The following is a 19717-nucleotide window of genomic DNA, read 5'->3' on the forward strand; positions in this document are numbered from 1 at the left end:
TTTTTTTTTTTTTTTTTTGGCTAGTTTTTTTTTGTATTTTTTTTAGTAGAGACGGGGTTTCACCATTTTAGCCAGGATGGTCTCGATCTCCTGACCTCGTGATCCACCCGTCTCGGCCTCCCAAAGTGCTGGGATTACAGGCTTGAGCCACCGCACCCGGCCAAAGGTTTTTTAAAAAAGTAAATACCATATGCTGAGGGGAAAAGTTGCAGGGATGCATGCCACACTATAAACAATGGTCTCTGGAATACGAAGGACTTTTACTTTTTTTTTTTGAGACAGAGTCTCACTCTGTTGCCCAGGCTGGAGTGCAGCGGCACCATCTCAGCTCCCTGCAACCTCTGCCTCCTGGGCTCAAGTGATTCTCCTGTCTCAGCCTCCCAAGTAGCTGGGATTACAGGCATGTGCCATCACGCCCAGCTAATTTTTGTATTTTTAGTAGAGACAGGGATTCACCATGTTGGCCGGCTGGTCTCAAACTCCTGACCTCAGGTGAGCTGCCCACCTCAGCCTCCCAAAGTGCTGGGATTACAGGCAGGAGCCACTGCGCCTGGCCGAGGGACTTTTACTTGAACATTTCTAAATTCCTACAATATTTACATTCAAATAAATGACTTACTTTTGTAAGCAAGAAAAACTAATTTTTATGAAAAGGAAACTGGTAATTATCGTATTGAAATAAAAGTTATCTAGGCATCCTTATTTTGATAATGTGAGATAAAATATCCCTATTTCCGTACTTTATGTATTTTCATTTTATTAATTTATTTATTTTGAGACCAAGTCTTTATCTGTCACCCAGGCTGGAGTGTAGTCGTGTGATCATAGCTCACTGCAGGCTTGATCTCCTGAGCTCAAAGAATCCTCCTGCCTCAGCTTCCCAAGTAGCTGGGACCAGAGATGCGTGCCACCCACCTAATGTTTTGTAGAGATGAGGTCTGCTCTGCTGCTCAGGCAGATCTCAAACTCCTAGGCTCAAGTGATCACCCTGCCTCAGCATCCCGAAGTATTGGGATTACAGTGTGAGCCACCACGCCCAGCCTGTATTTGATTTTTTATTTACTTAGCAAACCAGTATTTTTCACTTTTTTTTTCTACTATAGGAAAAAATCTACTCTCTAATCTACAAGAAGGGGTGGGGGTGAAAACCTATTTGTAATGTGAAGTAGGCCATTTGAGATTGAAATCTAACAATGAGAAGTTGAGGGGGAATAATCTACTTAAAACAGTATCGCTTAACTTTATACAGAAATGGCAACCTGGTACCTGGACATAAGTTAATATAAGGCACAGGAAGATACCACACGAAGAACCAATTTTAAAATGATCTCTTTTTAATTTCTTAAAAAGCACATTCACAGCACACTCCAAGAATGCCACACAGCAGTGGTTTGCTGCTCTTTGTCAGAATATGTCAGAAAACAAAACAAAAAAAAGTTTTAAACGCTAAATGTTTTAAAAATTAGTTATCTGAAATTTCTGTAAAGCCAGTATCACCAGTCATCTAAATCTTTATTTTGGAACAGTAAATCTTTCAAAAATGTAATGAGCATCTACCCAAAATCACACTTCTCTGAAATGCAATTAAAAGCTATCCAACAAAAACAAATATTTTTCTAGAAAGAACATATTTGGCATTTTAAAATAATGTTAAAAACAGCTTTCTCAAATGTAAATGATGTCTAGATTTTTACTTTCTATTACCAGACAGAAGGTTTGGATCTTAGTGGTTCCAATCTGACTTCAGTAATAGGAGGAATGATTACGTTGAAGTTAATGAACTTCAATCCTAACAAAGCCAATATACTTTTCTAGCACAGTGATTGCTTTTTCAAAGTGGTGTCCAGCACGTACTAAAAACTACTACGAGTAAGGCCAGATAGCTCAAATTAGTTGATTAATTTGGTATCCAAATTGGGCTGCTTTTTTTTTTTTTCCTGGAGACAGAGTCTCACTCTGTTGCCCAGGCTGGAGTGCAGTGGCATGATCTCAGCTCACTGCAACCTCTGCCTCCCGGGTTCAAGCGATTCTCCTGTTTGAATTGCTTGAACCGCGCCTGGCCCCCAAATTGTTTTATATATACCTTTCATCCTTTGATTTAATATTTCTAGTTTGTGATATTTCTCTGAAAATCAATCAAGTGCACAGTTTTAGTGAAATGTAAAAGGAATTTTGCTTCATTAACTAAATTAAAATACGTCAAACATGGTTCAATCTTATATTCTGTCCTCTCAGATAATTTACATTTTATTGATAAATGTAGATTAGCCACACTATGAGTTATATCCTAACCATTTTACCTAAATGTAGAAAAGCTGAAAGTTGACTGGATAGTTAAAAAGCTGTTATATATTTCTCTCTTTCAGAAACCTATGATGCCTTTTCTTAGATATAAGTATGGAAAAAGAATTCTGTTCATTTTCATGATATATCAACAAAAATTACATGGCTTATATCTATTTCTGTCAGCCACTCTGAAACCAAATTTCCATTTGTTCTACCCATTAAAGAGCACACATTTTCCTTTAGAATCACAGCCACAGTCTGGAAACATAATGGAGAAAGGCTAACTCTGGGCCAATAAAATATTCAAGGAAAGACGCAACACAAAACAGGGAGGTGAATAAAGCAAATCTGTCGTAATGAAACCCTCCCTTGTAAACACATCTGTCCTTTCCTCCCGTATTTGGAAATGTTGCCTAAGTTTTAAAAATCATCATCAAGACATTTTACACCACAAGTCATGTAAAATTAGGTCTACTTCAGCCAGATAACCTATAGCTGTTAAAGAATTATATTATCCTGTTCATAAGATGAGAGGTAGTGACATTTTATTCTCTCAATGCCGAGCTAAAAATTCCACACATCTGGCACAGGGGTTACAAGGGGGAAAGCAGAGAAGCACCATCGCCCACTCCTCGTGTTCTGGTATTTCAAGTCGCCCATAACTTCATTTGCTATTGGCAGCTGACACTCACTGCTGTGTTAACACTGAAGCAGTGGGTATTAGTGCTATTCATCATATAGTACTGGTGGGTCTCCATCATCTTTCAAAAACGAAGCAGCTTTCCTTCCATTCTTCTGAACGTGATCTTCATTCATTTTCTCCAAAGCTTCTATCTACAAAAATAATACATTGAATCCATTTGTCAAAATGAAACCATATTTTAGATTGTGCTAGTAATTTTTTTCTTTTTTTGAAATGGAGTCTCACTCTGTCGCCCAGGCTGGAGTGCAATGGTGCAATCTCGGCTCACTGCAACCTCCTGGGTTCAAGCAATTCTCCTGCCTTAGCCTCCATAGTAGCTGGGACACATGTGCCACCACCCCCAGCTAATTTTTGTATTTTTAGTAAAGACCAGGTTTCACTATGTTGTCCAGGCTGGTCTTGAACTCCTGATCTCAGGTGTTCCACCCGCCTTGGCCTCTCAGAGTGCTAGGATTACAGGCGTGAGCCACCGTGACCGGCCAATTTTTTTATTTTTTAATGGAGTTTATGTTGCTCAGGCTGGTCTCAAACTCCTGGGCTCAAGAGATCCTCCCTCCTTGGCCTCCCAAAGTGCTGGGATTACAGGAATAACAGGAGTGAGCCGCCATGCCTGGCTGAGCCAGTAATTTTTACTCTCTTAAAAACTAGGTTATTCCTAATGATTCTGCCTTTGAGTCGAAATTACTGTGTGTGTGTGTGTGCGCACATGTGCATGCATCCAAGTGTACACAGATAGTCATACATACATGTATTTTTTTTTTACCTTGATTACAAGGGTCAATATTTACTAACTTTATCCAGCTAGCAATTGGAATCATCTCTGTTTTGAAATGTATTCTATAACATATTCCAGAATCAGGAAAAAGAGAATTCTACCATTCATCAAACAACAGTATCACTTACTTACTGAGCAACTGTATTGTGCTGGAAGCTGAATTTACTCTTTCTGTTATTTCTCTCTAGCCTTAGGCTAGGCACAGCTTACCCAAACTCTAGTCATCCTGGGGAGTTCTGGAACACTCAGTAATCACTCTCTGCTTTGGTATAATGTTGGGAATAATTAACTGTTATTTCACCTTTTAGATTTTGTTCAATTTTAAGAGACTTTCTCTGGAGGAAGCTTTTTCATGGTTCTCTAGATCTGATATTATAATAACTGGGTATTTCCAAAGATGGGCACTTCTAACTTTCTATGTTTAGTAAAGGGCAGGGACCACGTTACTGCTTTTTGTATCACTCAGAGTGTTCATCAACTTCTGCATTCATTAAATCGGGGAAATATGAGTCTACTGAAAATGTGCAGTTTGCCCATCGTAACCAAATGGTGCCCTCCGTGAAGAAATGTTTTGCTGTGTGTGTATTCTGCATTTCAAGCATAGAAAAAAACAGGCCAAGCACAGTGGCTCATGCTTGTAATCTCAGCACTTTGGGAGGCCAAGGTGGGCGGATCACTTGAGGCCAGGAGTTCAAGACCAGCCTTGCCAACATGGCAAAACACCGACTCTACCAAAAATACAAAAATTACAAGCATAGTGGCACACACCTGTAATCCCAGCTACTTGGGAGGCTGAGGCAGGAGAATCGCTTGAACCCAAGAGGCGGAGGTTGCAGTGAGCCGAGATCAAGCCACTGCATTCCAGCCTGAGTGACAAACCAAGACTCCATCTCAAAAAAAAAAAAGAAATGAAAAAGAAAAAACCAAAAACATCTGAAGAAAAGAAAAATCCCAAATTAATTTTGTTTTTGGGGGAAAGGGAGGATAAAGCTAGCTCTGGGTTTCAGTTATCTTCTCTGTGCAGTTCTGCATGACCAGTAAGGTGAAAAACAGCTGTTTATCACATACCTCAGCTAAAAAATCAGCTTCATTATCTGCTGAGATGTTTAAGCCTGAAACAGCACTGAAGAGTTCTCGTTCACTAAGGGCTTCCTTGACTCCTCCTTTCTGGAAAAACTAGAAAGGAAATACAAGAAAGTTAGTAGGAAAGTATTAGCAAGGTTCTCTAATAAACTAAGAACAGGGAGCAGCACATTTATAAAAAGACACCACTACATTCCTTCCCTCATTTCTCAAGCATCGATTTTCCTGCTTCCAAGCTGGACTATGCTCAGGTTCTAGTTGCTTTTCATCCTCTCACATATCCATTCTGCCTTCTGGATTTAGCTCATCCCACTGCACCTCCTATAGCTATAAAAATGAGTGCTATATATAAAACCACTTGGCATTGCTTTGAATATGTAAAGGAAATACTTTCACTAAACCCCAGAAATTAAAAATTTCAAGCAGACTCAGAGGTTATTTCCAATATGAAGTTACTCTATCCTTTAGAAAGATCATTCCTATCTGAATCTACTGCCAACAATTCATTTCCCTTAGAAATGCCAAACAAGTATGACCCAACCCTGTGCTTACTGAATTTTACCTTATGTATATATATGTTTTGTTTTTTTAAGAGACAAGGCCTAGCACTGTCACCCAGGCTGGAGTGCAGTGGCACAATCACAGCTCACTATAATCTTGAACATCTGGACTCAAACAATCCTCTTGCCTCAGCCTCCCTAGTAAAACAGCCTCCCAGTTAAAGCAGCTAGGACTACAGACATGTTCCACCACACCCAGCTACTTTTTAAATTTTTTTGGAGAGATAGGAGTCTCACTATATTGCCCGGGCGGCTGGTCTCAAACTCCTGGGCTCAAGCAATCCTCCCTCCCTGGCTTCGCAAAGTTTTGAGATTACAGGCATGAACCACCATGCACAGCTACCTAATCTTTTTTCCCTGCTTCACAGTGACAGTGATCAGACACTGTCCCACAATGGAGACTGTCTCTCTTTTAATGGTAATAATGGCAGCAAGCATGCAGGCACACCATATGCCAGCTTCTGTTTAAGCACTATGCACACATTAAATGTCTACTCAACTGCTTATATACAAGGAGCCAAAACACTCATTCCCTTGAACATTTTTTTCTTTTTTTTTTGAGACGGAGCCTCGCTCTGTTGCCCAGCCTGGGTGGAGTACAGTGGCACGTTCTTGGCTCACTGCAACTTCTGCCTCCCAGGTTCAAGTGAGTCTCCTGCCTCAACCTCCTGAGTAGCTGGGATTATAGGCACCTGCCACCACACCTGGCTAATTTTGTATTTTTAGTAGAGACGGGGTTTCACCATGTTGGCCAGGCTGGTCTTGAACCTCTGACATCAAGTGATCCACCCACCTCGGCCTCTCAAAGTGCTGGGATTACAGGCGTGAGCCACCGCGCCTGGTACCCCTTGAACATTTTACCCAACTATGAGACATGGAACCAAATTCTTGCAAAATGAAATATGACAAATTGATCTTTATATCCTTGTCCTGAAAGCAGCCAGTATCCCTTCCTTCAATTTCTAAGAATATGGTCCTCTTACTTAGGAGTGAGAAAAAGACCTACAGCTGTTACATCCAACAAAAAAGGTATATTGGTTTACACGTCTACCTGTGAGACATTCCTGCAGTCCCGGAACAAGAACTCCAGGCCATGAGGATGCGTAGGTTCTACTGACTGACTGACGTCGATCAACCAGACCTATTTCAATACAGAACACAGATTGATGTATTTACATTCTAAATTTTACTTAAAGTAATTAAATCTGAATGTTAACAAAATGTTCTCCTCACCTTTCCAGCATGCCACAGCATGTTATACTCACTGAGGTCAGCGTGGACAAGCCTACACTCATGATATAACTGCCGCATCAACTGTGAAGAGGGAAGGCACACATTAGGAAATGAAGAAATTAAGTGGGATTATATAGTTACATTATTGATGATGACATCCCCCCAGGTCTTTTTTTTTTTTTTTTTTTTTGAGATGGAGTCTCGCTCTGTTGCCCAGGTTGGAATGCAGTGGTGCGATCTCGGCTCACTCCGGTCCTGGGTTCACGCCATTCTCCTGCTTCAGCCTCCTGAGTAGCTGGGACTATAGGCACCCGCCACCACGCCCGGCTAATTTATTGTATTTTCTTAGTAGAGACGGGGTTTCACTGTGTTAGCCAGGATGGTCTCGATCTCCTGACCTCGTGGTCCGCTCACCTCGGACTCCCAAAGTGCTGGGATTATGGGCGTGAGCCACCGTGTCCGGCCCCCCTAAAGTCTTATAGTAGAAATCAATATTAATGCATTTGTTTGCCAGCCTTAATAGAATTAAATAGGAAAGTTTCATCACTATTTAATCTCTTCCCTAGGCACCCCACCTCCCAAAGACGCCAGAAAAACATACTTGATTTTCCTTTCAATGTTTTCCTTTGGAAGCAGAGAAAGATGGATCACCTTTCCAGCTGTATCTTTAAAAATTAATTTGGACTAACATTTCCATATTTAGATCAACGGCTGCACTACATGACAGCTTCATGCAGAGATTGCATCAAGTAGCACATTACGTTTCTCCAGTGTTCAATTAAAACTACAGAGGGATAATGGCAGTATTAGGAGCATTTTCTCAACCTAGAAGGCCCTCAGATTGAATTCAGTTGCTATTTCAAAGCACGTAGTTTCCTTGAGATTCCCGACATGTGCCTTCCAACTTAACACCTGAACTCCCTACTATTTTCAATTTTAATCATCACTCTCTTATGATGAGACCAAACCTGCTTCCTTTCCTTCACTGTTAAAGTTGTAATGTTCAATGGCTGAGTGTGGTGGCTCACACCAGTAATCCCAGCACTTTGGGACACTGAGGCAAGAGGATCACTTGAGCCCGGGAGTTCAAGACCAGCCTGGGCAACATAGTGAGACCTCCATCTCTTATATGGAGGAAAAAAAAAAAAAGCCCCCAAAAACTAACATTCAATAAAGCACACAAACTAATGAGGCACTTTATCTGCTAAATGTAGTAACAGCAAATTTTATTTAATGAAGTTTTCTGAAAAATAGCTTCATGTAATACATCACTAATCCTAGCAATGAAGACTTCCCTGGTTAAGTCTGTAAGTTTTCTAAAACTATTTAAGACACACACATATTGATAGAAAAACAACTCTTGGCCAGGCGCAGTGGCTCAAGCCTGTAATCCCAGCACTTTGGGAGGCTGAGACGGGCGGATCACGAGGTCAGGAGATCGAGACCATCCTGGCTAACACTATGAAACCCCGTCTCTACTAAAAAATACAAAAAACTAGCCGGGCGAGGTGGCGGGCGCCTGTAGTCCCAGCTACTTGGGAGGCTGAGGCAGGAGAATGGCATGAACCCGGGAGGCGGAGCTTGCAGTGAGCTGAGATCCGGCCACTGCACTCCAGCCGGGGCGACAGAGTGAGACTCCGTCTCAAAAAAAAAAAGAAAAAGAAAAACAACTCTTCTGTGTTAACATTCTTTCACAAACTTCAACTTGTCTTTATTATAGCACCTTCAAATAGCACTATTTAAGGAACTTGGGTTTTTTTTGTTTGTTTGTTTTTTAAGAGATAGGGTCTTGCTCTATCTCTTGCCCAGGCTGGAGTGCAGTGGCACAATCATAGCTCACTGCTGCCTTAAGTTCCTGGGCACAAGTGATCCTCCCACCTTAGACTCCCGAGTAGCTAGACTACAGGTGTATGCCACCATGGCCAGCTAATTTTTAATTTTTTTTTTTTTTTTTTAGACAGAGTCTCTCTCTGTCACCCAGGCTGGAGTGCAGTGGCGCAATCCTGGTTCACTGCAACCTCCACCTCCCTGGTTCAAGCAATTCCCCTGCCTCAGCCTCCCAAGTAGCTGGGATTACAGGCACATGCCCAGCTAATTTTTCTGTATTTTTAGTAGAGACAGGGTTTCACCATGTTGCTCAGGCTAGTCTCAAACTCCTGGGCTCCAGTGATCCTCCTGCCTCAGCCTCCCAAAGTTCTAGATTACAAGTGTGAGCCACCATGCCTGGCTTCTTTAAGGACATTTTTTTAAAGTTTAGAGGAAATATGTTTTAAAGGCAGTGTGTGAATGCTTTTAAAAGCACAACTTACATGAAGAGTTTGATAGTAGGCTTCTTTCATTTCTTCACTATTGAGCTTTACTTCTTTTAATTTAGGGGCTGGAACTTGATCATGACCAATAAAAGACATAACTAAAATGTGTTTCTTCAGTAGTACAACTGTTGGACAAGGAATTCCAGCTCTCTGCATTCTATACAGAAAGAAATGATTCAGAATATACAGATCAGAAGGAGAAAAAATGTCATTTATTCAATAAATATTAATAAGGGCCTACAATGAGCTGGCACTATGTTCTACCCTGGTGACGTGGGAATACAAAGACAATAAAACACCGCCTCTACTCGTAGGGAGCTCAGGGACTGATGGAAATGACAGACAAGAGACAATTACGATGCAGCGTGACGTACACACTGGCAGAGGTACAGATAGGAGCTATAGGAGCACACAGCACCAAGGATGGCTTATTAGAAGAAGAGGTAGGGAACAGGAATTAGCCAGATGAAGACAGTGCAAGGGAATGCAGGGAGGTGTTCAAGAGCACGGTCCATTTGGGGAATGTATATCAATCAGCATAGCTGGATCTGTGAGTAGGAGGAAGAGCAATGTGGGCTGAGGCTGCAGAGACAGGCAAGCTCCACTATGGAACACTGTTTTTTAAGAAAGGCAGGAATTTCAGGAGTACAGAAAAGACACTGGAGGACAGCAAGGCCTTCTAGAAAATTATTCTACCTGTAATTAATTAATTGAAAAAAAATTTTTTTTTTTGGAGACAAGGTCTCGGGAGTCTAATGTTTCCAGGTTGGTTTTGAACTCCTAGGTTCAAGCAATCCTCCCATCTCAGCCTCCCAAGTAGCTGGGAGTAGACGTGCACACCATGCTCAGTAGAAGAATTTTGAAACTGAGATATATGAATAATTGCTTCTGAAAGCAAACATCTTTAGAAAATAACAAACTAAAATTAAGCTTTTAATAGATTAAGGTAATGGAAAGGTTTTTAATGAGAAGGATTATTACTGAATTTCTTGGTTGATAAAAAAAATTCCTTGATAGAAAATAAATTGCTTAGAAAATTCAGATACAAGTATAAAAATTTAAACAAAATGTAATTTGATTGGTAAGAACTTACTCCCACAAAATTAACAAATTAAATGTAACAAACATTTTCTGAAACAAAAAAGAAACCATTTTTTTATGCTAAGCCTAATTGGATGCTGGAAGTTTTACTTCTTGATAAAAGCAATTTAAAAATGGCATTTAGATATACGATAAAGTGTCCAAGGCAGAAAAAGACCAGATTTCCCTCAAGTTTCATTGAGGAAAGAAAAAACAAAATGGCTTTTTTGTCCTAAAAGTATGAATCGAGGTTATACACCTGGCCTTTCATTATTTCTATAAATGAATTTAAAAGAAAGCATGGATTTTTTTATCCTAACGCAAAAAGATATTTACCCAAGATTACATCTAGCACAATATTTTCTTTACCTTGCGAGATTGTGCATTTCTTTTTCTGCCCACATGCGGATGATCTTACGTGGATTTAGTTTACTGAAGCGATCTTTAAACCTGAAATCATCTTTAATATATTTGTCACGATTCTTAAACTCATTAAGGGTTGTTTTAAATACCTTGATGGCACATTCTGTAGGTATAACTTTACTATCTTCCTTTTCATCCTCCATGCTAAGTGGAAGAAAAAAATCAAATCAGTACAAGTTGCCGGCTCACAAGTACAACAATTTCAACACAAAGATTCTATAACACTAGATTAGATCTGACCTCTCTCAGTGTCAAGTCTTGTTTTTTAAGCCTTTAGGTTTTGGATCTTAATAAAGCCTTAGGTTTTGGTTTGATTTTTTAAATAAAACATACTTTCAAATAAATTGTCAACCAATTTTCAACCATCTATCACATAATGTTCTTCACTTAATGACTATGGAATCAAGCTTGAAATACAATGAAGACATATGCACTTGAAAATAGGCTACAGTCTTCCCGATATGGTTCAGGAGCAAAATTCAATAAAAGCAACAAATAAAACAGCTTTTTAAAAAATAACTCTTTCACTCCCAGCAGACATAAAGGTGAATGAAATGGTTCCTGCCCCGCAAGTCTGCGAGAAGTGGCAGCAGAGAGTAAAAGTACATGAATAGGAAAGGCCTCTTTCCGTTGGAAAGATCAGGCAAGACTTCATGGCACAAGTGCCATCTGAAACAGAAACAGGACAATGGGCAGAATTTGAACAGCATGAACAAAAGCAGAGGCAGGAAACCACAGGACATGTCTGAGGAACAACAAACACTAGAGTTAAGACTTGGCTGGAGAGATAATGAAAATAAACTGGAGCTAAAGGATAGGACAGAAGCACATCTGTGAAGAGCCTGGACAAATTCCTAGAGGTGATGGGGAGCTGCGAGGGTTTCTGTGTATGGCACTCTCAAATGCGTCCTTCATGAAGATCTAGTGAACGATACCATCAGCATGAGAGGGCACAGGGACAGGCTAGAGGTGTGAGGCGACTCAGGATGCTACTGCGATAGTCCCCCAGTAGTGAGCTTCAGTCATGATGGTGGCAGTGGGAGTGAAAAGGTGGATGGAATGAGAAACAATATTAATATTTACCTTTAAATATCTGATAGGATGTTAATCTGGGACAGAAAGGAACTGTATTTCCAAAGGACAGAATCTGAATCAAACCTCCTTCTGCACCATATTCTCCCGGCTGACTCCTCTTCCATCTAGTCTCAAAAGGTTCCAAGAAACCTCCCTTCTCTTCCCGGGCAATTTCACTTAGCCCCATGGCTCTAAATATCATCTCTATATAGATAACTCCCACATTTCTTTTTTCTTTTTTTTTTTTTGAGATAGTCTCACTCTGTCACCCAGGCTGGAGTACAGTGGTATGATCCTGGCTCACTGCAACCTCTGTCTCCCAGGTTCAAGCTATTCTCCTGCCTCAGCCTCCTGAGTAGCTGGGATTAAAGGCACGCACCACCACGCCCGGCTAATTTTTGTATTTTTAGTAGAGATGGGGTTTCGCCATGCTGGCCAGGCTGGTCTCGAACTCCTGACCTCAGATGATCCACTCAACTCAGCCTCTGAAAGTGCTAGGATTACAGGCGTGAGCCACCGTGCCTGGCCAATAACTCCCACATTTCCATCCCAGTCCTGACTTTCCCTAGAACTTCAGGCCCATTTATCCAACTCCTACCTCACATCACTTAGAAGTCTAACAGTCATCTCAAATTTAACATGCCCAAAACAAAACTCATGCTAACTGAGTCCTCACCCTACCCTTCCCCAGGCTGTCACCTCATCAAATGGCACCACCATCAGCTGCTCTAGCCGAGAATCTGTCCTCCCACACCCACATCCAATCCAACAGCATGTGCTGTTCACTCTCGCTCCAAAACACACGCCAACACTCTCGTACTCTTCACTTCCACTACTGCCCTCCTTAGTCCAACCCTTCACCATTTCTCACTTCAACTACTACAATGTTTTTAACTGATCTTACTGCTTCTTCTCTTCTCCTATAATTCATTTTCCACACAGCAATCTTTTGAAAATAAGAATCAAGTCATAGCTTTGGTTCCCAGAGCAGTTAAAGAGCAGACTCCTTACCCTGGCCTACAAAATCCTACCTGGTCCAGCCCCTGCTTACTCCTCTAGCCCCCTCTCCCATTCACATCCTATGCTCCAGGGAGACTGGGTTTCTTATGCTCCCTCAAAGATACTAACTTTGTACCTATCCTAAGGCATTAGCACTAGCTATTCTCTAGTCCAGAATGCCCATCCATCTGATCTTTGATGTATCCTAGATGTGTCACTCACATGTCACTTCACTGGAGAAGCGTTCCCTGTCCTACTAATAAAGATAGTCAGCCTGTCACTATGACATCATCCTATTTTAACTATCCACATAGCACATATCTGATATTTTGTTTATTATTGTCATGGAGAAGGGTTGAGGATTGGGGAAGCACATTCCATTAGACCAGAGACCTTCCTTGTACCATTCATTGCCGTATCCCTAGTACCTGGAAGAGTACATGACAGCTGCTCAACTATTTGGTAAACAGATGACACAATTTTCAGGGAGACAGATTAGAGACTCTATTCAGAGAAGAAATCTCTAATAACTTAAAAGACATTATGACAGAATAGGCTAGATTTTGAGATAAGAAGCTCCTTTCATTGGACTAGTTTAACCACACAGTAGGTGAGGCCCTACCAAAAATGTCATACAAGAGATCCCTTACTAGGAAGGTCTCTAGGATCGAGTCCAATTTATAAGATTTGCCTTGGCATTGTCCTACTACAAAAAGATCCTGTTCCTTGGCAAATGACACATCCATCTGCCTAGATTTTAAGGTCCTCCTTACCAATTTCCAATTTGCTTACACCACTTTACTTCCTACTACCTCTAAGCACATACCTTCCTAATCTTCTCAGTACCTAAACTTCAATTCTCCCACCCTTAGCCTTTATCTTAAAGAATTAATCATCACAGATGATGCTGAAGTGCCCTCTGATTTCCATTCCCCATCTTAACTCACCAGAGGCAATAACTATCATAAATGCTGTATTTCTAGTCTCTTTTAAAAGATAATATATAACTATCCACAAGCATCTATAAATATCTCTGTAATTTTCTGTATGACTTAAAAAACTTAAATAGACGATATTTAAGTTATATATATTCTGTATATATATTCTGCAACTACCTTTTATACTCAACATTGGAATTTTTTTTTTTTTTTTTTTGAGACGAAGTCTTGCTCTGTCACCCAGGCTGGAATGCAGTGGCGTGATCTCAGCTCACCGCAAGCTCCGCTCCCAGGTTCACACCATTCTTCTGCCTCAGCCTCCCGAGTAGCTGGGAGTACAGACACCCGCCACCATGCCCGGCTAACTTTTTTGTATTTTTCAGTAGAGATGGAGTTTCACTGTGTTAGCCAGGATGGTCTCGATCTCCTGACCTCATGATCCTCAGCCTCCCAATGGATTTTTTTTTTTAACCTATTTTAAAAATCCAGATTGAGATCCGACTTCATTATGATATCGTCCCTGAATGTGCCTGGCAATGATCTTGTTCTATTTGCTATTCCTATCCCATATAACGTCTCATTTGCATAACTGGGTACTCTTACTATGTAATTATCTTTCATTGACCATAATGGTTCTTACTGTAATGTTCTCTTTTTAGCTAAAGCTTAAGCTCTTTGAGAGTAAAAAATATGTCTTATATTTTATTCCCTGAGTAATCTAGGACAAATTACTGCTTGAATAATTGTTGATTGCCTGACCAACCTGAGAGTGACAGAAACCAGAGCTTTGACCCAGGCACAGTGGCTCACGCCTGTAATCCCAACACTTTGGGAGGCTGAGGTGGGTGGATCACAAGGTCAGGTATTTGACACCAGCCTGGCCAACATGGTGAAACCCCATCTCTACTTAAAAATACAAAAATTAGCCTGGCGTGGTGGTGTGCACCTGTAATCCCAGCTACTGGGGAGGCTGAAGCAGGAGAATCACTTGAACCCAGGAGGTAGAGGTTGCTGTGAGCCAAGATTGTGCCACTGCACTCCAGCCTGGGTGACAGAGCAAGACTCCATCTCAAAAAAAAAAAAAGGAAAGAAGGAAGGAAGGAAGGGAGGGGGGGAGGGAGGGAGGGAAGAAACCAATTAACCAGAGCTTTCTGGAAAGCAGAATTCTAAGATGACTCCAAAAACTCCCAGCCCCCTTGGTGTGCACACCCTGTATAATATCTCCTTCCCTTGAGCATGTGTGGGATAGCCACTCCCTGGTTAGGTCATGTGGCAAAGGTGATGGTCTAGTCATTCCCATGATAACATCCCACTAAGCCTCAGTCTTAGCAGACTGGAGAGATTCTCCTGCTGGCTTTGAAGGTGTGAGCTAGTGTGTGAAGGCGCCCGTGAGATGGCCCCATGGCTGCAGGGGCCTCGAGGAGTTGAGAGCAGCCCACTGCTGACAGCCAACAAGAAAGTGGGACCTCAGTCCTACAGCTGCAAGGAACTGAAAGGGCCAAGGGAAGAGGACACCACACTCCAGAAAGGAACACAGCCTGGCCAACACCTAGACTGCAAGCTTGTGAAACCCTGAACAGAGAACCTAGTTAAGCCGTGCCTGGATTCTGTCAACACAAACTACGAGACAATAAATGGTGCTGTTTTAGGCTGCTAAGTCTGTGGCAATTTGTTATGTACCACAGAAAACTAACAAACTTTTAAAAGCATTTACTTTTAGCTGTAGAAAATGGAATGTTCTCTAGTTTTGCTAACTTAGAAATGTTAAAGTACAGACTATGATACCAATTCCACCAGAAAGACTGATCATTTATTTTATTAGAGTATATTAAGTATAACAGGCCAGGCACAGGGGCTCATTCCTGTAATCTTGGCACTTTGGGAGGCCAAGACGGGTGGATCACCTGATGTCAGGAGTTTGAGACCAGCCTGGCCAACATGGTGAAACCCCATCTCTACTAAAAACACACAAATTAGCCAGGCGTGGTGGTGTGTGCTTGTAATCCCAGCTACTTGGGAGGCTGAGACAGGACAATCGCTTGAACCCAGGAGGCAGAGGTTGCAGTGAGCCGAGATTGTGCCATTGTACTCCACCCTGGGCAGCAAGAGCAAAACTCCATCTCAAAATAAAAAAAAAAGAGTATATTAAGTATAACAGAAAATGGACAAAGGATAAACAAGAGAGAAGAAAAAGAAATACAAATGGCCAATAAAGCACTTGAAAAAAATGTACAACTTAATCATAATTAAATAAATGCACACCAAAATACCAAGATACTACTTTTCATCTTTCACACTGACAAAAAGCATTAGATTTGACAGTACTAAACATTGATAAAGATGAGGAAGGCCGGAAGTAGTGCCTCACGCCTATAATTCCAGCATTTTGGGAGGCCGAGACGGGGGGATCACCTGAGGTCAAGAGTTCGAGGCCAGCCTGGCCAACATGGCGAAACTCTGTCTCTACTAAAAATACAAAAATTAGCCGGGCGTGGTGGCATGCGCCCGTAATCCCAGCTACTCTGGAGTCTGGGACAGGAGAATCACTTGAACCCAGGAGGCAGAGATTGCAGTGAGCCGAGATCATGCCACTGTACTCCAGCCTGGGCAACAACAGTGAAACTCCATCTCAAAAAAAGAAAATAATATACACACTGAAAAAAACTGGAGGAGTCTACCCAAAATTATTAATGATTATCTCTGGGTGGTGCTATTAGGATGACTGTGTTTTTTATACATTCCTATACTGCCTGGACTTTCTACAGTAACACTTGAAAAATTACGCTGCTTGCCATGCAGCATTATCTTTGATTCTGTGTAAATCCATTAATCTTGGGGAGAAGAGACTAAGTTTTCACGTGATGGTATCATATTTTGCTCATTTACCTCCCTCCATATGCATGAAAGACAACAGACTCCTTTCCTGTACTAACACAGCCAGTGATTGTCTCCAACATTCCAGAGTTGACCATTTTATACATCAGTAAACGTGTCTTAGGATCAACTGCTTTTTCCTGCAAGAGATAAAGCACTGTAAGTGAAAATCACTGCTAATCATAAAATATTTTCTGAGCCACTTCTAATAACTTTTTTTTTTCTTTGAGACGGAGTCTTGCTTTTGTCACCCAGGCTAGAGTGCAATGGCACCATCTCTGATCACTGCAACCTCCGCCTCCCGGGTTCAAGTGATTCTCCTGCCTCAGCCTCCTGAGTAGCTGGGATTACAGGCGCCCGCCACCACACCTGGCTAATTTTTGCATTTTTACTAGAGATGGGGTTTCACCATGTTGGCCAGGCTGGTCTCAAACTCCTGACCTCATGATCCACCCGCCTTGGCCTCCCAAAGTGCTGGGATTATAGGCTTAAGCCACCACACCTGGCCTAATATCTTTTTTTTTAGAGAGACAGAGACAGAGACAGGGTCTCACTCTGTTGTCCAGGATGGAATGCAGTGACATGATTACGGCTCACTACAGCCTCGAATTCCTGGGCTCAAGTGATCCTCCCACCTCAGCCTCCTGAGCAGCTGCGACTAAAGGTGCACACCAACATGTCCGGCTAATTTTTAAAAACTTTTTGCTGAGACAGGGTCTCCCAGGGTCTCCCTATGTTGCCTAGGCTGGTCTCGAACTCCTGGGCTCAAGCAATCCTTCCACCTTGACCTCCCAAGGTGCTGGGAGCCACCCCACCTGGCTTATTTACATTTCTCTCTCTCTTTTTTTTTTTTTTTAAGGCAGGGTCTCAATCTGTCACCCAGGCTGCAGTACAGTGGCGCAATCAGGGTTCACTGCAGCTTCAACTTCTTGGGCTCAACCAATCCTCCCACCTCAGCCCCCCGGGGTAGATGGGACCGCAGGCATGTGCCACAATGTCCAGCTAATTATTTTTGTAGAGCTGGGGGTCATGATGTTGCCCGGGCTGTTCTTGCACTCCTAAGGTCAAGTAATCCTCCTGTCCCAAAGTAGTGGGATTACAGGCGGGCACCACAGTGGCTACATCTATTTACATCTTTGATTTGAAAAGCCAATCTCATGAAAAAATATCAAACATGAAGTTTTTTTTATTCACCCAAAGTTTTCTAATATGAATCTTTCCAGTAAAAAAGAAAAAAAACTATAAATCCTTACTGCTGTAGAATGTTCCTTCTTCTCATGCAGGCGGGCACTTCGACGTTCTTCTGAGTAGGCATGTTGTTTTAAAGCATTGAAAACATGGTTTGATAGTTTTAAATCCATTCCAATTCCATCTCCTACCTGAAACTCAGGTGCAAACTGCCAAAAAGAAGAATTAGCATCTAAATATTTTAAAATAGGGACAGCTAAAAAAAAAAAAAAACAAGAAGATTAATCTTTAATGTCTTACTCAATAGATGATCACACTAGAAAACCAGAACTCATAGCTACTACAGAGAAAAAAATTAAATAACTCACAGAAAGAGGAGCAATACTATTTAAGAAATTACAACCCAAAGGAAGGCATTTATTCCAGGCATAGAAAACATCTCATCACATCCAAAACTAAAGTCTTTCAGCATGTGCGTTGTACTTTGCTTTTATCCAAAGGACACAATATTGAACTGTGAAGGCTACACCAAATCTTACCAAAGAAATACAATTTTGTAATTATTTGTGGAGAGTGGGTTGTTATAGCAGACTATGATCACACCATGACAATTATGCTCTAGAACTGTGCAATTCAGTTAGGTTACCACTAGCCACACTTGGATATTTAAGTTAATTAAAATTAAATTAAAAATTCAGTTCCTCTATTATGGCACCCAAATTTCAAGTGCTCAATAGCAAATGTGGCTACCATATTGAACAGCACACATATAGATCATTTCCATTACCATAGAAAGTTCTATTGGACAGAACTCTTCTAGAATCAGATCTGGAATATTTCTAGAAATGATATAATTGAATATATTTACTTAACAAGCATTTGTGCTTTAAAATCTAAATGTTTAATATATTATATTAACTACAATATTTATGAAGGATTTAGCATGCCTTTTTTTTTTTGAGATGGAGTTTCACTCTTGTTGCCCAGGCTGGAGTGAAGTGGCATGACCTCAGCTCACTGCAACCTCTGCCTCCCGGGTTCAAGCGATTCTCCTGCCTCAGCCTCCCGAGTAACTAGGATTACAGGTAAGTGCCACCACACCTGGCTAATTTTGTATTTTTAGTAGAGACGGAGTTTTTCGACGTTGGTCAGGCTGGTCTCAAACTCCCGACCTTAGGTGATCTGCCCACCTCAGCATCCCAAAGTGCTGGGCTTACGGGTATGAGCCTCCATGCCCAGCCTAGAATGCTATTTTTTAAAATTACACTTTACTTCTGATTTTACACAGGTAGTTCAGGCACAAGATAATAAATTCAAAATGCACAAAAAAGTATATGATGAAAAGTATTTCTCCCTCCCATTCGTATTCCCCAATCACCACCATTATCTGTTTTTTGGGTAGGGATGCTATTTTATACAAGTATGATGAAGAATAAATGTTATTTTCATAATAACTACTTATTAATTTTAGAATCAATCAATGTGAGTCAAAATAGTTTTTCAACACTGTTATGGAATTTCATTCTGAGGTACTTTATATTTTCATTAATGTCTCAGTTTTCATGATATTGCTATATTGTTATCTAAAAACATCTTTAGAAAGAAAGATATTTTTAGAAATCTAAGATATTATATTTTAAAAGGTATTCAAGCAAAACTCTAAATTCAGAGATAGATACTTTCTGTAACTTACATTTTCCATTCTTGCTGTGTTCTTTCTCCCACATACTACTTCATCATGTTTGGTGGTGATATCTTTTCCTTTTCCAATAAAGCCCTTTTTAGGAGTGGGAACCGGTTTTGCTAAAGGCAATCGAAACAAGCCAGGTATATAAAAATAGCAAAGACTACATTGTTGCAATCAACATTGTCTGAAAAGACATTTGAATCTAAGAGTAAATTACCAAATGAGATTCAAAGAAAAATATAAAAGTAAGAGTTAATTGAAAAGATTAGTCTTCCTATACCCCTATTCTGCTGCCCCCAGAAAGTAAAAGCTTTGGTACCTGGTCTGTAGGGATCATCACGAGTGTCCTGCCAGTCAACTTCATCTTCAGAGCTATCGCTGTCTTCATAAGGATGCACTTTTCGATAATTTTCAAAGGAAATGGAAACTTAAAAAGCAAAAATAGTTGAAGATTTACTTAGGAGCACATTATGAGTGTTTTCTACCACTCAATGGAGCTGTC

General features: G+C 41.0%; 1 protein-coding gene across 3 annotated transcripts in view; it reads right to left on the reverse strand.

The window, feature by feature from the left end:
• Window positions 1–1316: 1316 nt before the first annotated feature.
• Window positions 1317–19717, reverse strand: part of RIOK3 (RIO kinase 3) — a 29693-nt gene continuing 11292 nt past the window's right edge. For 2 of the 3 annotated variants that reach the window (XM_023207786.2, XM_023207787.2), the window contains 10 exons: window positions 19535–19642; window positions 19222–19331; window positions 17594–17737; window positions 16353–16480; window positions 10402–10599; window positions 8950–9109; window positions 6641–6721; window positions 6459–6548; window positions 4833–4940; window positions 1317–3120 (listed from right to left, as the gene is read on the reverse strand). In XM_023207786.2, coding sequence (XP_023063554.1) covers window positions 3013–3120; window positions 4833–4940; window positions 6459–6548; window positions 6641–6721; window positions 8950–9109; window positions 10402–10599; window positions 16353–16480; window positions 17594–17737; window positions 19222–19331; window positions 19535–19642 — 1235 coding nt within the window. In that variant the 3' untranslated portion in view covers window positions 1317–3012. The remainder of the gene's footprint in view (window positions 3121–4832; window positions 4941–6458; window positions 6549–6640; window positions 6722–8949; window positions 9110–10401; window positions 10600–16352; window positions 16481–17593; window positions 17738–19221; window positions 19332–19534; window positions 19643–19717) is intronic. The other variant, XM_023207788.2, reaches the window with a different exon arrangement.

Source organism: Piliocolobus tephrosceles, chromosome 18 (genome assembly GCF_002776525.5).
Source record: "Piliocolobus tephrosceles isolate RC106 chromosome 18, ASM277652v3, whole genome shotgun sequence".
NCBI lineage: Eukaryota > Metazoa > Chordata > Mammalia > Primates > Cercopithecidae > Piliocolobus > Piliocolobus tephrosceles.